At 31.1% G+C, this 12,990-nt stretch overlaps 1 protein-coding gene across 1 annotated transcript; it reads right to left on the bottom strand.

Moving 5' to 3' along the window:
- Nucleotides 1-6,501: 6,501 nt before the first annotated feature.
- On the bottom strand, nt 6,502-10,275 carry LOC135139450 (lysosomal alpha-mannosidase-like). The gene is made up of 14 exons (XM_064069689.1): nt 10,154-10,275; nt 9,939-10,041; nt 9,807-9,888; nt 9,579-9,764; nt 9,056-9,529; nt 8,789-9,008; nt 8,542-8,744; nt 8,298-8,494; nt 8,048-8,250; nt 7,662-7,999; nt 7,324-7,615; nt 7,014-7,274; nt 6,813-6,962; nt 6,502-6,767 (listed from the first exon to the last, which is right to left on the bottom strand). Exons 1-14 carry the CDS (start codon nt 10,241-10,243, stop codon nt 6,549-6,551), a joined length of 3,018 nt encoding a protein of 1,005 aa, XP_063925759.1. The 5' UTR covers nt 10,244-10,275; the 3' UTR covers nt 6,502-6,548.
- Between the last annotated feature and the right edge of the window lie 2,715 nt (nt 10,276-12,990).

Below are 12,990 nucleotides of genomic sequence, written 5' to 3'. Positions count from 1 at the left end.
ACGCAGTAAAGAGATCCATCTAGCGAATATACTAATCGATTTTATATCAGAATTTTTGGTTTCTTCATTTTCTTTATTTTTTTGTTGTTTCTTTCGATTTACAATTTTTATTTATTTAATTTTTCAAATTTTCAGGCTTTGATTTTTCAATTCCATGATTTTCCACGTTTAAAATTTTTCAATTTGCAGATTTTGGATTTCCAGTCTTCCAAGTTTTCAATTACTTTAATTTTCAATATTTTGATTTTACAACACATATTTCTTTTTTTTTATTTTTCACTTTTTCGAATTTTAAGTTTTTCAATTTTTAATCATTCGATTTTTCAAATTTTCGTTTCTTCAAATTTTCATGTTTGATTTTCACTTTTGACATTTTTCAAGTTTTTTTTATTTTTGATTTTTCAATTTTACAGTTTCTTGACTTCTAAATTTTTCAATTTTTCGAGTTGCAATTTTTAAATTTTGTAATTTTTCGATATTACAGTTTCTCATTTTTCGATTTTTCACATTCGTAGTTTTTAATTTTTGTCATTTTCAATTTTTCGTTTCCTCAATTTTTCAAGTTCTAGATTTTTATTTTTATTTTCCCGATTTTTTTATTTTTCATTTTCTCGGTTTTTCGATTTTCCAATTTTTCGATGTTTCGATTTTTCAGTTATCCGATTTTTCAAATTTTCAGGCTTTGAATTTTCAATTCGTCCATTTTTCAATTTTTAAATTTTTCAATTTGCAGTTTTTGGATTTCCAATCTTTCCAATTTCTTTCATTTTCAATATTTCTAATTCATAATACATACTTCTTTTGTTTTATTTTTCACTTTTTTTGGATTTTATATCACAACTTTTCGTTTTTCATTTCCTTTATTTTTTGTAGTTTCTTTCGATTTTACAATTTGTCGTTTATTTAATTTTTCAAATTTTCAGGTTTTTTAAATTTTTCTTCAAATTTTCAAGTTTGATTTTCACTTTTTACATTTTTCAAGTTTTTATTATACACTTTTTCGTTTTTTTATTTTTGATTTTTCAATTTTAGAGTTTGTCGACTTCCAAATTTTCCAATTTTTCAATATTACAATTTCTCATTTTTCCATTTTTCACATTTTCGATTTTTAATTTTTCCCTTTTTCGTCCCCTAAATTTTTCAACGCCCCGATTTTTATTTTGCATTTTCCTGATTTTTTATTTTTCATTTTCTTGATTTTAGATCACAATTTTTTGTTTTTTCATTTCCTTAATTTTTGTCGTTTCTTTCGATTTTCCAATTTTTCGTTTATTCAATTTCTCAAATTTTCAGGCCAATCGATCCAATTCGTCGATTTTCCAATTTTAAAATTTTTCAGTTTGCAGTTTTTGGGTTTCCACCCCTTTTTTACTTTTTGGTTTTTCAATTTTTCGTTAAACTTTAGATTTTTCAAATTTTCGACAGTTTTATACATCGATTTCTCAATTTTTTTCCAACTTTTCGATGTTTTAATTTTTCTTTTTTAAAATTTTTCTTTTTTTTTATTTCTCGATTTATCGAATTCAGATGTTTGGATGTTTTGATTGTTCAATTTCTCAATTTATTAATTTCTCATTTTTTTTGTATTTCTAGATGTTTCGATTTTTAGATTTCTCGGTTTTTCGATTTTCCAATTTTTCGATGTTTCGATTTTTCAGTTATCCGATTTTTAAATTTTTTTAAACTCTGGAGTTTCGACTCGTCGATTTTTCAAATTTTCGTTTCTTCAAATTTTCTTGTTTGATTTTCACTTTTGACATTTTTCAAGTTTTCATTATATACTTTTTAATTTTTTTATTTTTGATTTTTCAATTTTACAGTTTCTTGACTTCCAAATTTTTCAATTTTTCGAGTTGCAATTTTTTAATTTTGCAATTTTTCGATATTACAGTTTCTCATTTTTCGATTTTTCACATTCTCAGTTTTTAATTTTTGTCATTTTCAATTTTTCGTTTCCTCAATTTTTCAAGTTCTCGATTTTTATTTTTATTTTCCCGATTTTTTTATTTTTCATTTTCTCGGTTTTTCGATTTTCCAATTTTTCGATGTTTCGATTTTTCAGTTATCCGATTTTTCAAATTTTCAGGCTTTGAATTTTCAATTCGTCCATTTTTCAATTTTTAAATTTTTCACTTTGCAGTTTTTGGATTTCCAATCTTTCCAATTTCTTTCATTTTCAATATTTCTAATTCATAATACATATTTCTTTTGTTTTATTTTTCACTTTTTGATTCTTAAGATTTTTGCAAGTTTTCATTTTGTAATTTTTCGTTTTTTATTTTTGATTTTTCAATTTTACAAATTCTCGACTTCCAAAATTTTTAATTTTTTGTTCCTTCAATTTTTCGGTTTGCATCAGTTTTTCAATTTGGCAATTTTTCAATATTACAGTTTTCCACTTTTCGATTTTTCCGTTTCTCACTTTTTAATTTTTTCCTTATCCTATTTTCTGCTTCCGATTTTTATTTTTCATTTTCCCGATTTTTTAATTTTCACTTTTTCGATTTTATATTACAATTTTTCGTTTTTTCATTTCCTTTATTTTTTGTTGTTTCTTTCGATTTTACAATTTTTCGTTTATTCAATTTTTCAAATTTTCAGGTTTTTTCAATTTTTCTTCAAATTTTCAAGTTTGATTTTCACTTTTTACATTTTTCAAGTTTTTATTATACACTTTTTCGTTTTTTTATTTTTGATTTTTCAATTTTAGAGTTTGTCAACTTCCAAATTTTCCAATTTTTCAGTATTACAATTTCTCATTTTTCCATTTTTCACATTTTCGATTTTTATTTTTTCCCTTTTTCGTACCCTAAATTTTTCAACTAACCGATTTTTATTTTGCACTTTCCTGATATTTTATTTTTCATTTTCTTGATTTTATATCACAATTTTTTGTTTTTTCATTTTCTTCATTTTTGTTGTTTCTTTCGATTTTCCAATTTTTCGTTTATTCAATTTTTCAAATTTTCAGGCCAATCGATTCCAATTCGTCGATTTTCCAATTTTTAAATTTTTCAGTTTGCAGTTTTTGGGTTTCCACTCCTTTTTTACTTTTTGGATTTTCAATTTTTCGTTAAACTTCAGATTTTTCAAATTTTCGACAGCTTTATGCTTCGATTTTTCAATTTTCGTTTTCTCGCTTTTATGTCACAAATTTTCATTTTTTCAATTCCTCTATTTCTTGTTGTTTCTTTCGATTTTTCAATTTTTCGTTTCGTCAATTTCACGAATTTTCAGTTTCTCAATTTTTCGTTTCAACAATTTTTCATGTTCCCGATTTTTTTTTCAATGTGGCGAATTTTTAATTTTTATTTTCTCGATTTATATCACAACTGTCCGTTTTTTCATTTTCTTTATTTTCTGTGTTTTTTTTCGATTTTACAATTTTTCATTTGTTCAGTTTTTCAAATTTTCAGGCTTTGAATTTTCAATTCGTCCATTTTTCAATTTTTAAATTTTTCACTTTGCAGTTTTTGGATTTCCAGTCTGCCGATTTTCCAATTTCTTTAATTTTCAATATTTCTATTTCATAATACCTATTTCTTTTTTTTTTTAATTTTTCACTTTTTCGATTCTTAAGATTTTTCAAGTTTTCATTTTGTAATTTTTCGTTTTGATTTTTAATTTTTCAATTTTACAATTTCTCGACTTCCAAAATTTTCAATTTTTCGTTCCTTCAATTTTTCAGTTTGCATTAGTTTTTCAATTTGGCAATTTTTCAATATTTCAATTTTTCTTTCTTCGATTTTTCAGTTTCTCAATTTTTAATTTTTCCTTTTTCCAATTTTTTTGTTTCCAATTTTTATTTTTCATTTTCCCGACTTTTTAATTTTCACCTTTTCGATTTTATATTACAATTTTTCGTTTTTCATTTCCTTTACTTTTTGTAGTTTTTTTCGATTTTACAATTTTTCGTTTATTCAATTTTTCAGATTCTCACGTTTTTTTCAATTTTACTTCAAATTTTCAAGTTTGATTTTCACTTTTTACATTTTTTTATTATACTTACACTTTTTCGCTTTTTTATTTTTGATTTTTCAGTTTTAGAGTTTGTCGACTTCCAAATTTTCCAATTTTTCAATATTACAATTTCTCATTTTTCCATTTTTCACATTTTCGAATTTTAATTTTTCCCTTTTTCAATTTTTCGTCCCCTAAATTTTTCAACTCACCGATTTTTATTTTGCAGTTTGCAGTTTGCAGTTTTTGAGTTTCCACCCCTTTTTTACTTTTTGGATTTTCAATTTTTCGTTAAACTTCAGATTTTTCAAATTTTCGACAGTTTTATACTTCGATTTTTCAATTTTCATTTTCTCGATTTTATGTCACAAATTTTCATTTTTTCATTTCCTTTATTTTCTGTTTTTTTCCTTTTTACAATTTTTCAATTGTTTAGTTTTTCAAATTTTCAGGTTTTGAATTTTCAGTTCGTCCATTTTTCAGTGTTTAAAATTTTTCAATTTGCAGTTTTTGGAAATTTTCCAATTTCTTTAATTTTCAATATTACTTTTTCATAATACATATTTTTTTTTTATTTTCCACTTTTTCGATTCTTAAGATTGTTCAAGTTTTCATTTTGTAATTTTTCGTTTTTTATTTTTAATTTTTCGATTTTACAATTTCTCGACTTCCAAAATTTTCAATTTATCGTTCTTTCAATTTTTCGGTTTGCATCAGTTTTTCAATTTGTCAATTTTTCAATATTACAGTTTTCCACTTTTCGATTTTTCCGTTTCTCACTTTTTAATCTTTCCCTTATCCTATTTTTTGCTTCCGATTTTTATTTTTCATTTTCCCGATTTTTTAATTTTCACTTTTTCGATAATATATAACAATTTTTCGTTTTTTCATTTCCTTTATTTTTTGTTGTTTCTTTCGATTTTACAATTTTTCGTTCATTCAATTTTTCAAATTTTCAGGTTTTTTCAATTTTTCTTCAAATTTTCAAGTTTGATTTTCACTTTTTACATGTTTCAAGTTTTTATTAAACCTACACTTTTTCGTTTTTTTATTTTTGATTTTTCAATTTTAGAGTTTGTCGACTTCCAAATTTTCCAATTTTTCAATATTACAATTTCTCATTTTTCCATTTTTCACATTTTCGATTTTTAATTTTTCCCTTTTTCAATTATTCGTCCCCTAAATTTTTCATTTATTTTTCATTTTTCCTGATTTTTTATTTTTCATTTTCTTGATTTTATATCACAAGCTTTTGTTTTTTCATTTACTTAATTGTTCTTTCTTCCGATTTTCCAATTTTTCGTTTATTCAATTTTTCAAATTTTCAAGCCAATCGATTCCAATTCGTCGATTTTCCAATTTTAAAATTTTTCAGTTTGCAATTTTTGGGTTTCCACCCCTTTTTTACTTTTTGGATTTACAATTTTTCGTTAAACTTTAAATTTTTCAAATTTTCGACAGTTTTATACTTCGATTTCTCAATTTTTTTCCAACTTTTCGATGTTTTAATTTTTCTTTTTAAATTTTTTCTTTTTTTTTCGATTTATCAATTTCTCAATTTTTTTCTATTTCTCGATGTTTCCATTTTTAGATTTCTCGGTTTTTCGAGTTTCCAATTTTTCGATGTTTCGATTTTTCAGTCATCCGATTTTTCAATTTTTTTAAACCCTGGAGTTTCGACTTGTTGATTTTACAGTTTTTCGATTTTTGAGTTTTAGATTTTCGCATTTTTCTTTTTTGATTCTTCGATGTTTGGATTTCTCCATTTTTCGATTTTGGGATATTTCAATTGTTCAGTGTTTTAAATTTTAGATTTTCGATTTCTAGATGTTTTGATTTTCCAGTTCTTCAATATTTCTATTTTCCAATTTTTCAAATTTTGACGTTGCTAAATTTTCAGTTTTCCGATTTTTCAATTAATTTTTTTTTATTTTCCCGTTTCTGGAATTCACAGTTTAGAATTTTCAGTGCTACAATTCTTCGATTTTTGGATTTTTCAATTTTCCTATTTTTTAAATTTTCAAGTTTTGACGTATCTGAATTTTCAGTTTTCCGATTTCTCAATTAATCTATTTTTTGATTTGCCAAGGTTTCGATTTTTCAGTTTTTCAGCTCCTCAATTTTTCGATTTTTCAGGCTCCAGATTTTTCAATTTTTCGATTCTTTAGGTTTGCTATTTTTCGGCTTTTCGATTTCCCAATTTTTCAATTTTTAATTTCCCAATTTTGGATGTTTCGTTCAATTTTGTGAGTTTCCTCAGTTTTTCCATTCTTCAATTTTTCAATTTTGGAATTTTTTAGTATTTCGTATTTTGGATTTTTCACGTTCTGGATTTTTCGATTTCTCGACTTTTTACTTTTTGGATTTTCAATTTTTCGTTTTTTGAACTTTCGGTTTTCACAATCTTTCAACTTTTCGATAAAATATGAAGCACTTGAGCTTTTAAGCTCAAAAAACCTTAAGCAAACGAAAAATCTACCAAAAGAAAGACAAGATTTTTGTAATTATTTTTAAAATTCGTTAAAAACAAAATCAGACACATACCCAAAGTAAAATTTTATTGTTCGTTACATTTTTCCATAATTTGATTAATTCTTAGTTACTTTAATAACAAAAGTACGAATCTGCATGGGGTCCAACGCAATCACCGGATCTTCTAGCGAAATGATAGATTTCTTCGTAACAATCTTCTTACCATTTTCTATATTCCACGAGTACTTTTCTTTAGCCTGGAACTCGTCAAGCCATTGGTTGGCAGCAAGTGTCGTCTCTCTAATTTCCGTTACTTCGAAAAGTGTGAACAAACCCTTAAAAATATTTTGTAGAAATTACAAGAAATAAATAGTTCCTACCTGCAAATCCACTGAAACACTCTGTGACAAAGCCGCATCTTCATTATTTTCCAGAATGTGTTCAAGTCTCAGAATGTAAGTGTCATCCTTCCAAGGTTCTAGAGTCAAAATGTGGACATTATCAGGCAACGTTGCTTTTAAGCCTTCAAACTAAAAATAAATCCTTTAATATGAAAACACCTCCTTGATAACACTTAGTACGTTGAAATTGAGGGCACCCTGAAGATTCTCCAACGACAAATCATCCGAAGAAGCATCACCAACCAACACCAAAGGCCCCAAAAGTTTCTTCAGAGCTATTTCACGTTCTTGGGCAGCTGTAGATTTACCATCGACCTCAGAAGCACTGGAACCAATAACCAAAAAGTGTTGACCTCTCGCTACTACTCCTTGTCCGAACTCTTCGTCGTCAAGACCCTCACCCACACCCTTAGCATCGTCCCTAAGAAGCCTCCTGTGCACCTACAATTCCCATTTTGTCAACCAATGTCAATCTATCAAAAACACCCACCATCAATTCAATCACACCGTTTTGCAAACTAGAACCACCTTGAGCCCGATCATTCAAAACTGCCACCTCCAGACCTTTGTTTTCGTCTTTGATAACGATTTTGGAAGTGATGGGGTAATAGTTACTGGCGATGGGTTCAAGGGTTGGGTCGTATTCATAGTCGGAGCGTTGGTTGACTTGTCTTTTGATCATTTCACGACCGTTGGAATCGGTGTAGAAGGATTCTGCGTTGTCAAAATCGTTGATTGTGAATCTGCTGACTATCTCACGTCCGATTCCATTGTCGTTGTCCCTAAATTGAAGATCAGTGTTTTGTGGGTGAGTAAAGTGATGCTTACACTTCAATGGGTCCTACGAGCCAGTCGAATTCTATGTAGTTGTTTCCTTCGTCTTTGTAGACTCGGATGATTTGGGTGATCCAGTCGTTGAATTGTTGACGGACTTCATCGACAAGAGTGCCTGTGGTGGAAGTAACAGAGACGGAGTCGGCTACAATGTTAGCTTCGTTGACTAGCGGGCGGAAAATATAAGCACCAGAAGCCGCATTGTCTTCACCGTTATTGTCACCATTGAATCCGTAGTAGAAGATAAATTCTTGCTTGATTTCTAGAGTTTGGCCGTTCATGGTGACGGATTTCAAGAGACCAGTTGCGTCATCTATCTCAAAACCGGTGGTCTACAAAGAATTGTATAAGTGCATGGATACAAAAACGGTTTTTCTTACATCAGTGCCAAACTTCACACTTGGTGTTTTCTTTACAGCAACAGATTTCGCTTTGGTGGCAGTTTTTTCAACATAATACAGTTTTAGTCCAAAACCGGATACATCAGCAGCAAAAACTAGTTCTTTAGGTTTAGGGCTTCCGAAATTTTGGTCTACGTAACTGAAGTCAGAAATGCTGTCAAGCAAATCGGATGCAACTTCGCCTAGAAGCAGAAAGTTAACAAGTGTTGTAAGTTTACAAAATTGTTACCATCAGGTCCTGTGATTGTGTACGAGCCATCAGACACCGGTAGCCGCACGTACTGAGTCACGGGTCTTTCAAGAGGGTTATAGACACTCACAACGAATCTATCTGAGTTGGTAAAATCGCAAACACTGACATTAGCCAAGAGACACGGTCGAAGACCTAGATTTATATCAGTCGAGGCATCTTTCTTCAATACGTTACTGAAGTCAGAGTTTAGACGATTATTGTTGACGATACAAAGACTTACGTGACGACAATATCAAGCATGAGTTCAGCTTGTTGGACGCTTTTTGTCAACAGTCTTACGTAATCGTCAGCCACTGCTTCTTTCGCCGTACCCGTAATGGCATCATGGTGTTGTAAAACTCCAAGAGCTTCTTTAATAAGTGTTAGTTCATACTCATGGTCTTCGCCATTGACTTTGGAGAACGTTGCAAGTTGTTTAGCCGCCTAAAATTTGATAAGACTGGCTGCATTTCAAGACAATAAATTACCTGTAGAATGTTGTTGGTTGTTCTTTCGAAACGTTTAGTGTTAGGTCTGGATGTAAAATAGCCGGTCCAGTAGTTATGGGCACCGGAGGCATACGGGAAAAAGTCGTCTGATTTCAGAGGAAACTCGATGTTGTTGGCGACCGCCGCGTCATTGACAGCTTGAATGTAGCACGAAGGGGTTGAATAAATCAAGTTAATTTGGTCGTTGTCTTGGAAGCCGCTGAAATTTTTGATTATCACTGTCACCATGTCCGTGGTCCAACTTACGCGATTAGTTTGTCTATGTTGATATAGTTCTTCTCTGCTGATTGAAACTGGAAGTCTCCACCCATTGGAATTAAGACATGATTCGTTCGATAATTACTCGCCAGAGATAGCATTTTGCTCACAAATTCGTCAACCCTTCTTGGAACATTGTAGTCTGGACTGGTATCATCGTCGACGATAACTTCATCTCCGCATTCAATATCAAAGCAGTAACCGGGTGGAGGCCCATACATATCGGGCATGATATAAGTGAAGATGTTTGTATTCTCGAGATTAGCACTACCTTGCCAAATCACTTCCATGGTCTTGTCAATATTTCGTTGATTGTGGTCGTTGTAGTCGAGCCTGCCCAGAAAAACACCGTCGAAGCCCAACTGGGCAAAAATTGAGGCTTGTTCGCGACTGTGACCGAACGGATCGATCTGCCAGCCGATTTTAGGGGCACCACAGGCCCCAACAGTCTCATTGATAGTTCTAGAATCATGAATGAACTTCAGTGTTTCACAAACAAAACTAGTAGTACCTAAGTCCGTGCGTGAATTGATCAATCGTGGATTGATAATTCACAGCGGCTTCGTCATTCATTGACCACGCCGCATTGATAATCTCCAACTGACCATTGTTCACTAGATCGATAAAGTCTTGCTTGACACTATCAGGTTGCTTTTGCCACCATTTCCAAAAGAACGCGGTTTCCACTTGCACAAATCTAAATAAAACGATGACGATAACACTGTATTTGTCGACTCACCTCCTATCGGGATTGGCTTTCAGCGCCTCGACCGTCGACGAAATAATGTATTGTACCCCGGCCCGCTGTATCTCGCTGTGGCCTGAAAAGCAAGAGCTGATATCTCAAAGTTTACAATGCCGTAAAACGCACTTCCGTAAAAGTATTGATCAACAGTTTTCAGCCAGCCGACGTCATCGTGGGAATGAGGGATGAGATGAACGTTAATTTTGTCGGGATCTACGGGATGGCAAACCTGGAATAGATTGCGCGAATTTTATAGTTAATAACTGTATATTGCAACAGTCGGGAGACGGTGAAAAGGGAAAGACAACTACAATCAATGTTTAGTTAAGCTATCAAGTTACCTGACAGGCCGGAGCGGCTTCTTCGCGCTTGATGGGGGAAGAGTGTCCCCAGGCGAAAAGCACTGTTAAAACGACTAAGTATTTGATCATGTCTCATTAAAAAGTGGAAATTTTGTGAATGAAAATGATGGATGTCGTGACCCTTTAAGTTAAATATGGTTGGAGAGCGTGGGCGATAACGGAGATTTCGCTTAGATAATTAGAAGTACGTGAGAAGTGTTTACTGGCACGATAAACTCGAGAATCAAAATAAAAGAATTATTATTAAAAAAAATTGGTCTAAAGAGTTTAGACAGTACTTCCCTCGCTGTCGGAAACTTGACGACTGCATGCCTATTGTGTTTTTTTTCTCATTACATTTTTGTAGTGGGAATTTAAAAAAAAATTGCGATGACGTCATCAACATTTTTGCAAGGACACGTATATCAGTTGGGATAGATGTAGTGTAATACTAAGAATAAAATTATTATATTCTCAAATTTTCGGGAAAATGAATTGGGTCGTTTTGAATATTGATTTGTAATAATCAATAAAATAACGAAACAATCTACTCACGTATACGTATCAGAGGCAACTGAAAATCGTGTATGTATAAACATTCTTAATTTAAGATGACAGGCGTAACAGCATACGTGAGAGCCAAACACAGAAACTGTAAACAAAACGACCGTCGGTTTTATTGCTTTGACTTCCGCTTATTATATAAAACATTGGGTTTTATTTTAATTCTTGACAGTGAAATTCACAATTGGTTGATTATAAACATGTCTATTTCGCATTCGCGGAACCAAGTGAGCGCATAAAACAAATGCAGGTCTGTAATGTTAAAGTCGATGTAAATAAGCGTGCTACCCTTATGTTTCAACCGAGTTTTTCCTTTAACAAATTTTGTGTCTACCAAATTGGGTTGGTTGGGGTGTAATACTAATAATAAGTGTTGCCTTTAATTTAATCAATAAAATAAATTGACTTCATTAATTTTTTTGAACCACCTCTTAAGAAAATCTAAAAAATATGAATGGAATGATAAATCACAAGTACAAACTCATCATATTTTTTGCATTTTAGATAGGATTTATTCAGCAAAATTTAAGGGTGACGTCATCAATTTTTTTAGGAGGGATGAACAAATACATTTTGAACAAAAGTTTACCATGCTTATAATAACTTTAAAATATTCCCAAGATTTCAAAGCATTCGGTTTTGTAATTCCTGATTAAATCGATAAAATAAATTCACGCCTTCATTAATTTTTTTCAGTCACCCTGCATATGCAAATCCAAAAATATGAATGGAATGATAAATCACAAGTACAGACTCATCATATTTTGTACATTTTAGATGCGATTTATTCGGAAAACTTTTGAGCTGACGTCATCAGTTTTTTGTAGAAGATAACCAAATATATTTTGACTAAAAATTTATTATGCTCTTTATAACCTTAAAACATCTGCAAGATTTCAAAGCATTCGGTTTTGTAGTTCCTGATTAAATCAATAAAATAAATTTACGCATTCATTAATTTTTTTGAGTCACTCTGTATATGCAAATCCAAAAAATATGAATGGAGTGATAAATGACAAGTACAGGCTCATCATATTTTGTACATTTTAGATATGATTTATTCGGCAAACTTTCGAGCTGACGACATCAAGTTTTTGGAGGGGATAAGCAAATATATTTTGACTAAACATTTATTATGCTCTTTATGACCTTAAAACATCTGCAAGATTTCAGAGCATTCGGTTTTGTAGTTCCTGATTAAATCAATAAAATATATTTACGCATTCATTAATTTTTTTGAGTCACCCTGTATATGCAAATCCAAAAAATATTAATGGAGTGATAGTTCACAAGTACAGACTCATCATATTTTGTACATTTTAGATATGATTTATTCCACAAACTTTTGAGCTGACGTCATCAAGTTTTTGGAGGGGATAAGCAAATATTTTTTGACTAAAGATTTATGATGCTCTTTATAGCCTTAAAACATCTGCAACATTTCAAAGCATTCTGGTTAGCAGATTAAAAATTAAATTTCAAAATGTTGTTTTATAATTTTGATTTTTTTTCCAAAAATCTGGACGTTTCGGGTGAAAAGTCGATTCAGAGTTGTAAACTACATGTGTAGGACTATGTTATTTTATACAATTGAAAACCCATTTACTATGTACAATTTTGAAGTGACGTCATCGCTTTAGTGGTGGGGATGATTCGACAAATTTTGGTTAGCGTTTTACCATCTACATGATATTCTTAATATAAGTACAAAATTTCACAACAATCGGTCGAGTACTTTCGGAGATTATCTGTCTAATAAAAATCCGTGACAACAGACGGACAGACGGACAGACGGACAGACGGACAGACGGACAGACGGACAGACGGACAGACGGACGGACGGACAGACGGACAGACGGACAGACAGACGGAAATGGGAGACCTATTTCTTCGTCTTCTAGGGGTCATGAAAGATCGAGAAAACGTAAAAGTAGAGAGTCGGCCGACGGACTCGATTACAATACTTCCTTTGCTTACGCTCGGGAAGTAAAAATTGTGTGTCGTCATTAGCGAGCTCAGTGTTAATTGATATTTTGATATAAATTTAAGTAATTTAATTCAAACTGAACGTGATTCATCAATCACGTTAAGCCACAGTCGTGAGTGGGTGGATTACCTCAAACTTGGGAATTCTGATGTTTACGTACGGGGGTGACAGTATCTAATTAAGAACAAACTTGATCATCGACTAAAAATTTTTAAGTGTAGACTGTCCTTCGACTAGTTGAACATAAAAACTATATCCTGTCCTAGCAACAGATATCAGCGGCTTT

Source organism: Zophobas morio, unplaced genomic scaffold (assembly GCF_036711695.1).
Source record: "Zophobas morio isolate AGI-343-1 ecotype UQ-CSIRO unplaced genomic scaffold, CSIRO_AGI_Zmor_V1 ptg000031l, whole genome shotgun sequence".
NCBI lineage: Eukaryota > Metazoa > Arthropoda > Insecta > Coleoptera > Tenebrionidae > Zophobas > Zophobas morio.
This window is presented reverse-complemented; position numbering and strand designations above follow the sequence as displayed.

What these genes read in the sequence shown, in the direction of transcription:
- LOC135139450 (XM_064069689.1), bottom strand. Translation starts at nt 10,243, where the DNA reads ATGATCAAATACTTAGTCGTTTTAACAGTGCTTTTCGCCTGGGGACAC. An exon ending in CTCGTAGGACCCATTGAAGT is followed by an intron (nt 7,616 to 7,661) that starts GTAAGCATCACT and finishes TCTTCAATTTAG; the next exon opens with GGACAACGACAATGGAATCG. An exon ending in AGGGTGCCCTCAATTTCAAC is followed by an intron (nt 6,963 to 7,013) that starts GTACTAAGTGTT and finishes ATTTATTTTTAG; the next exon opens with TTTGAAGGCTTAAAAGCAAC.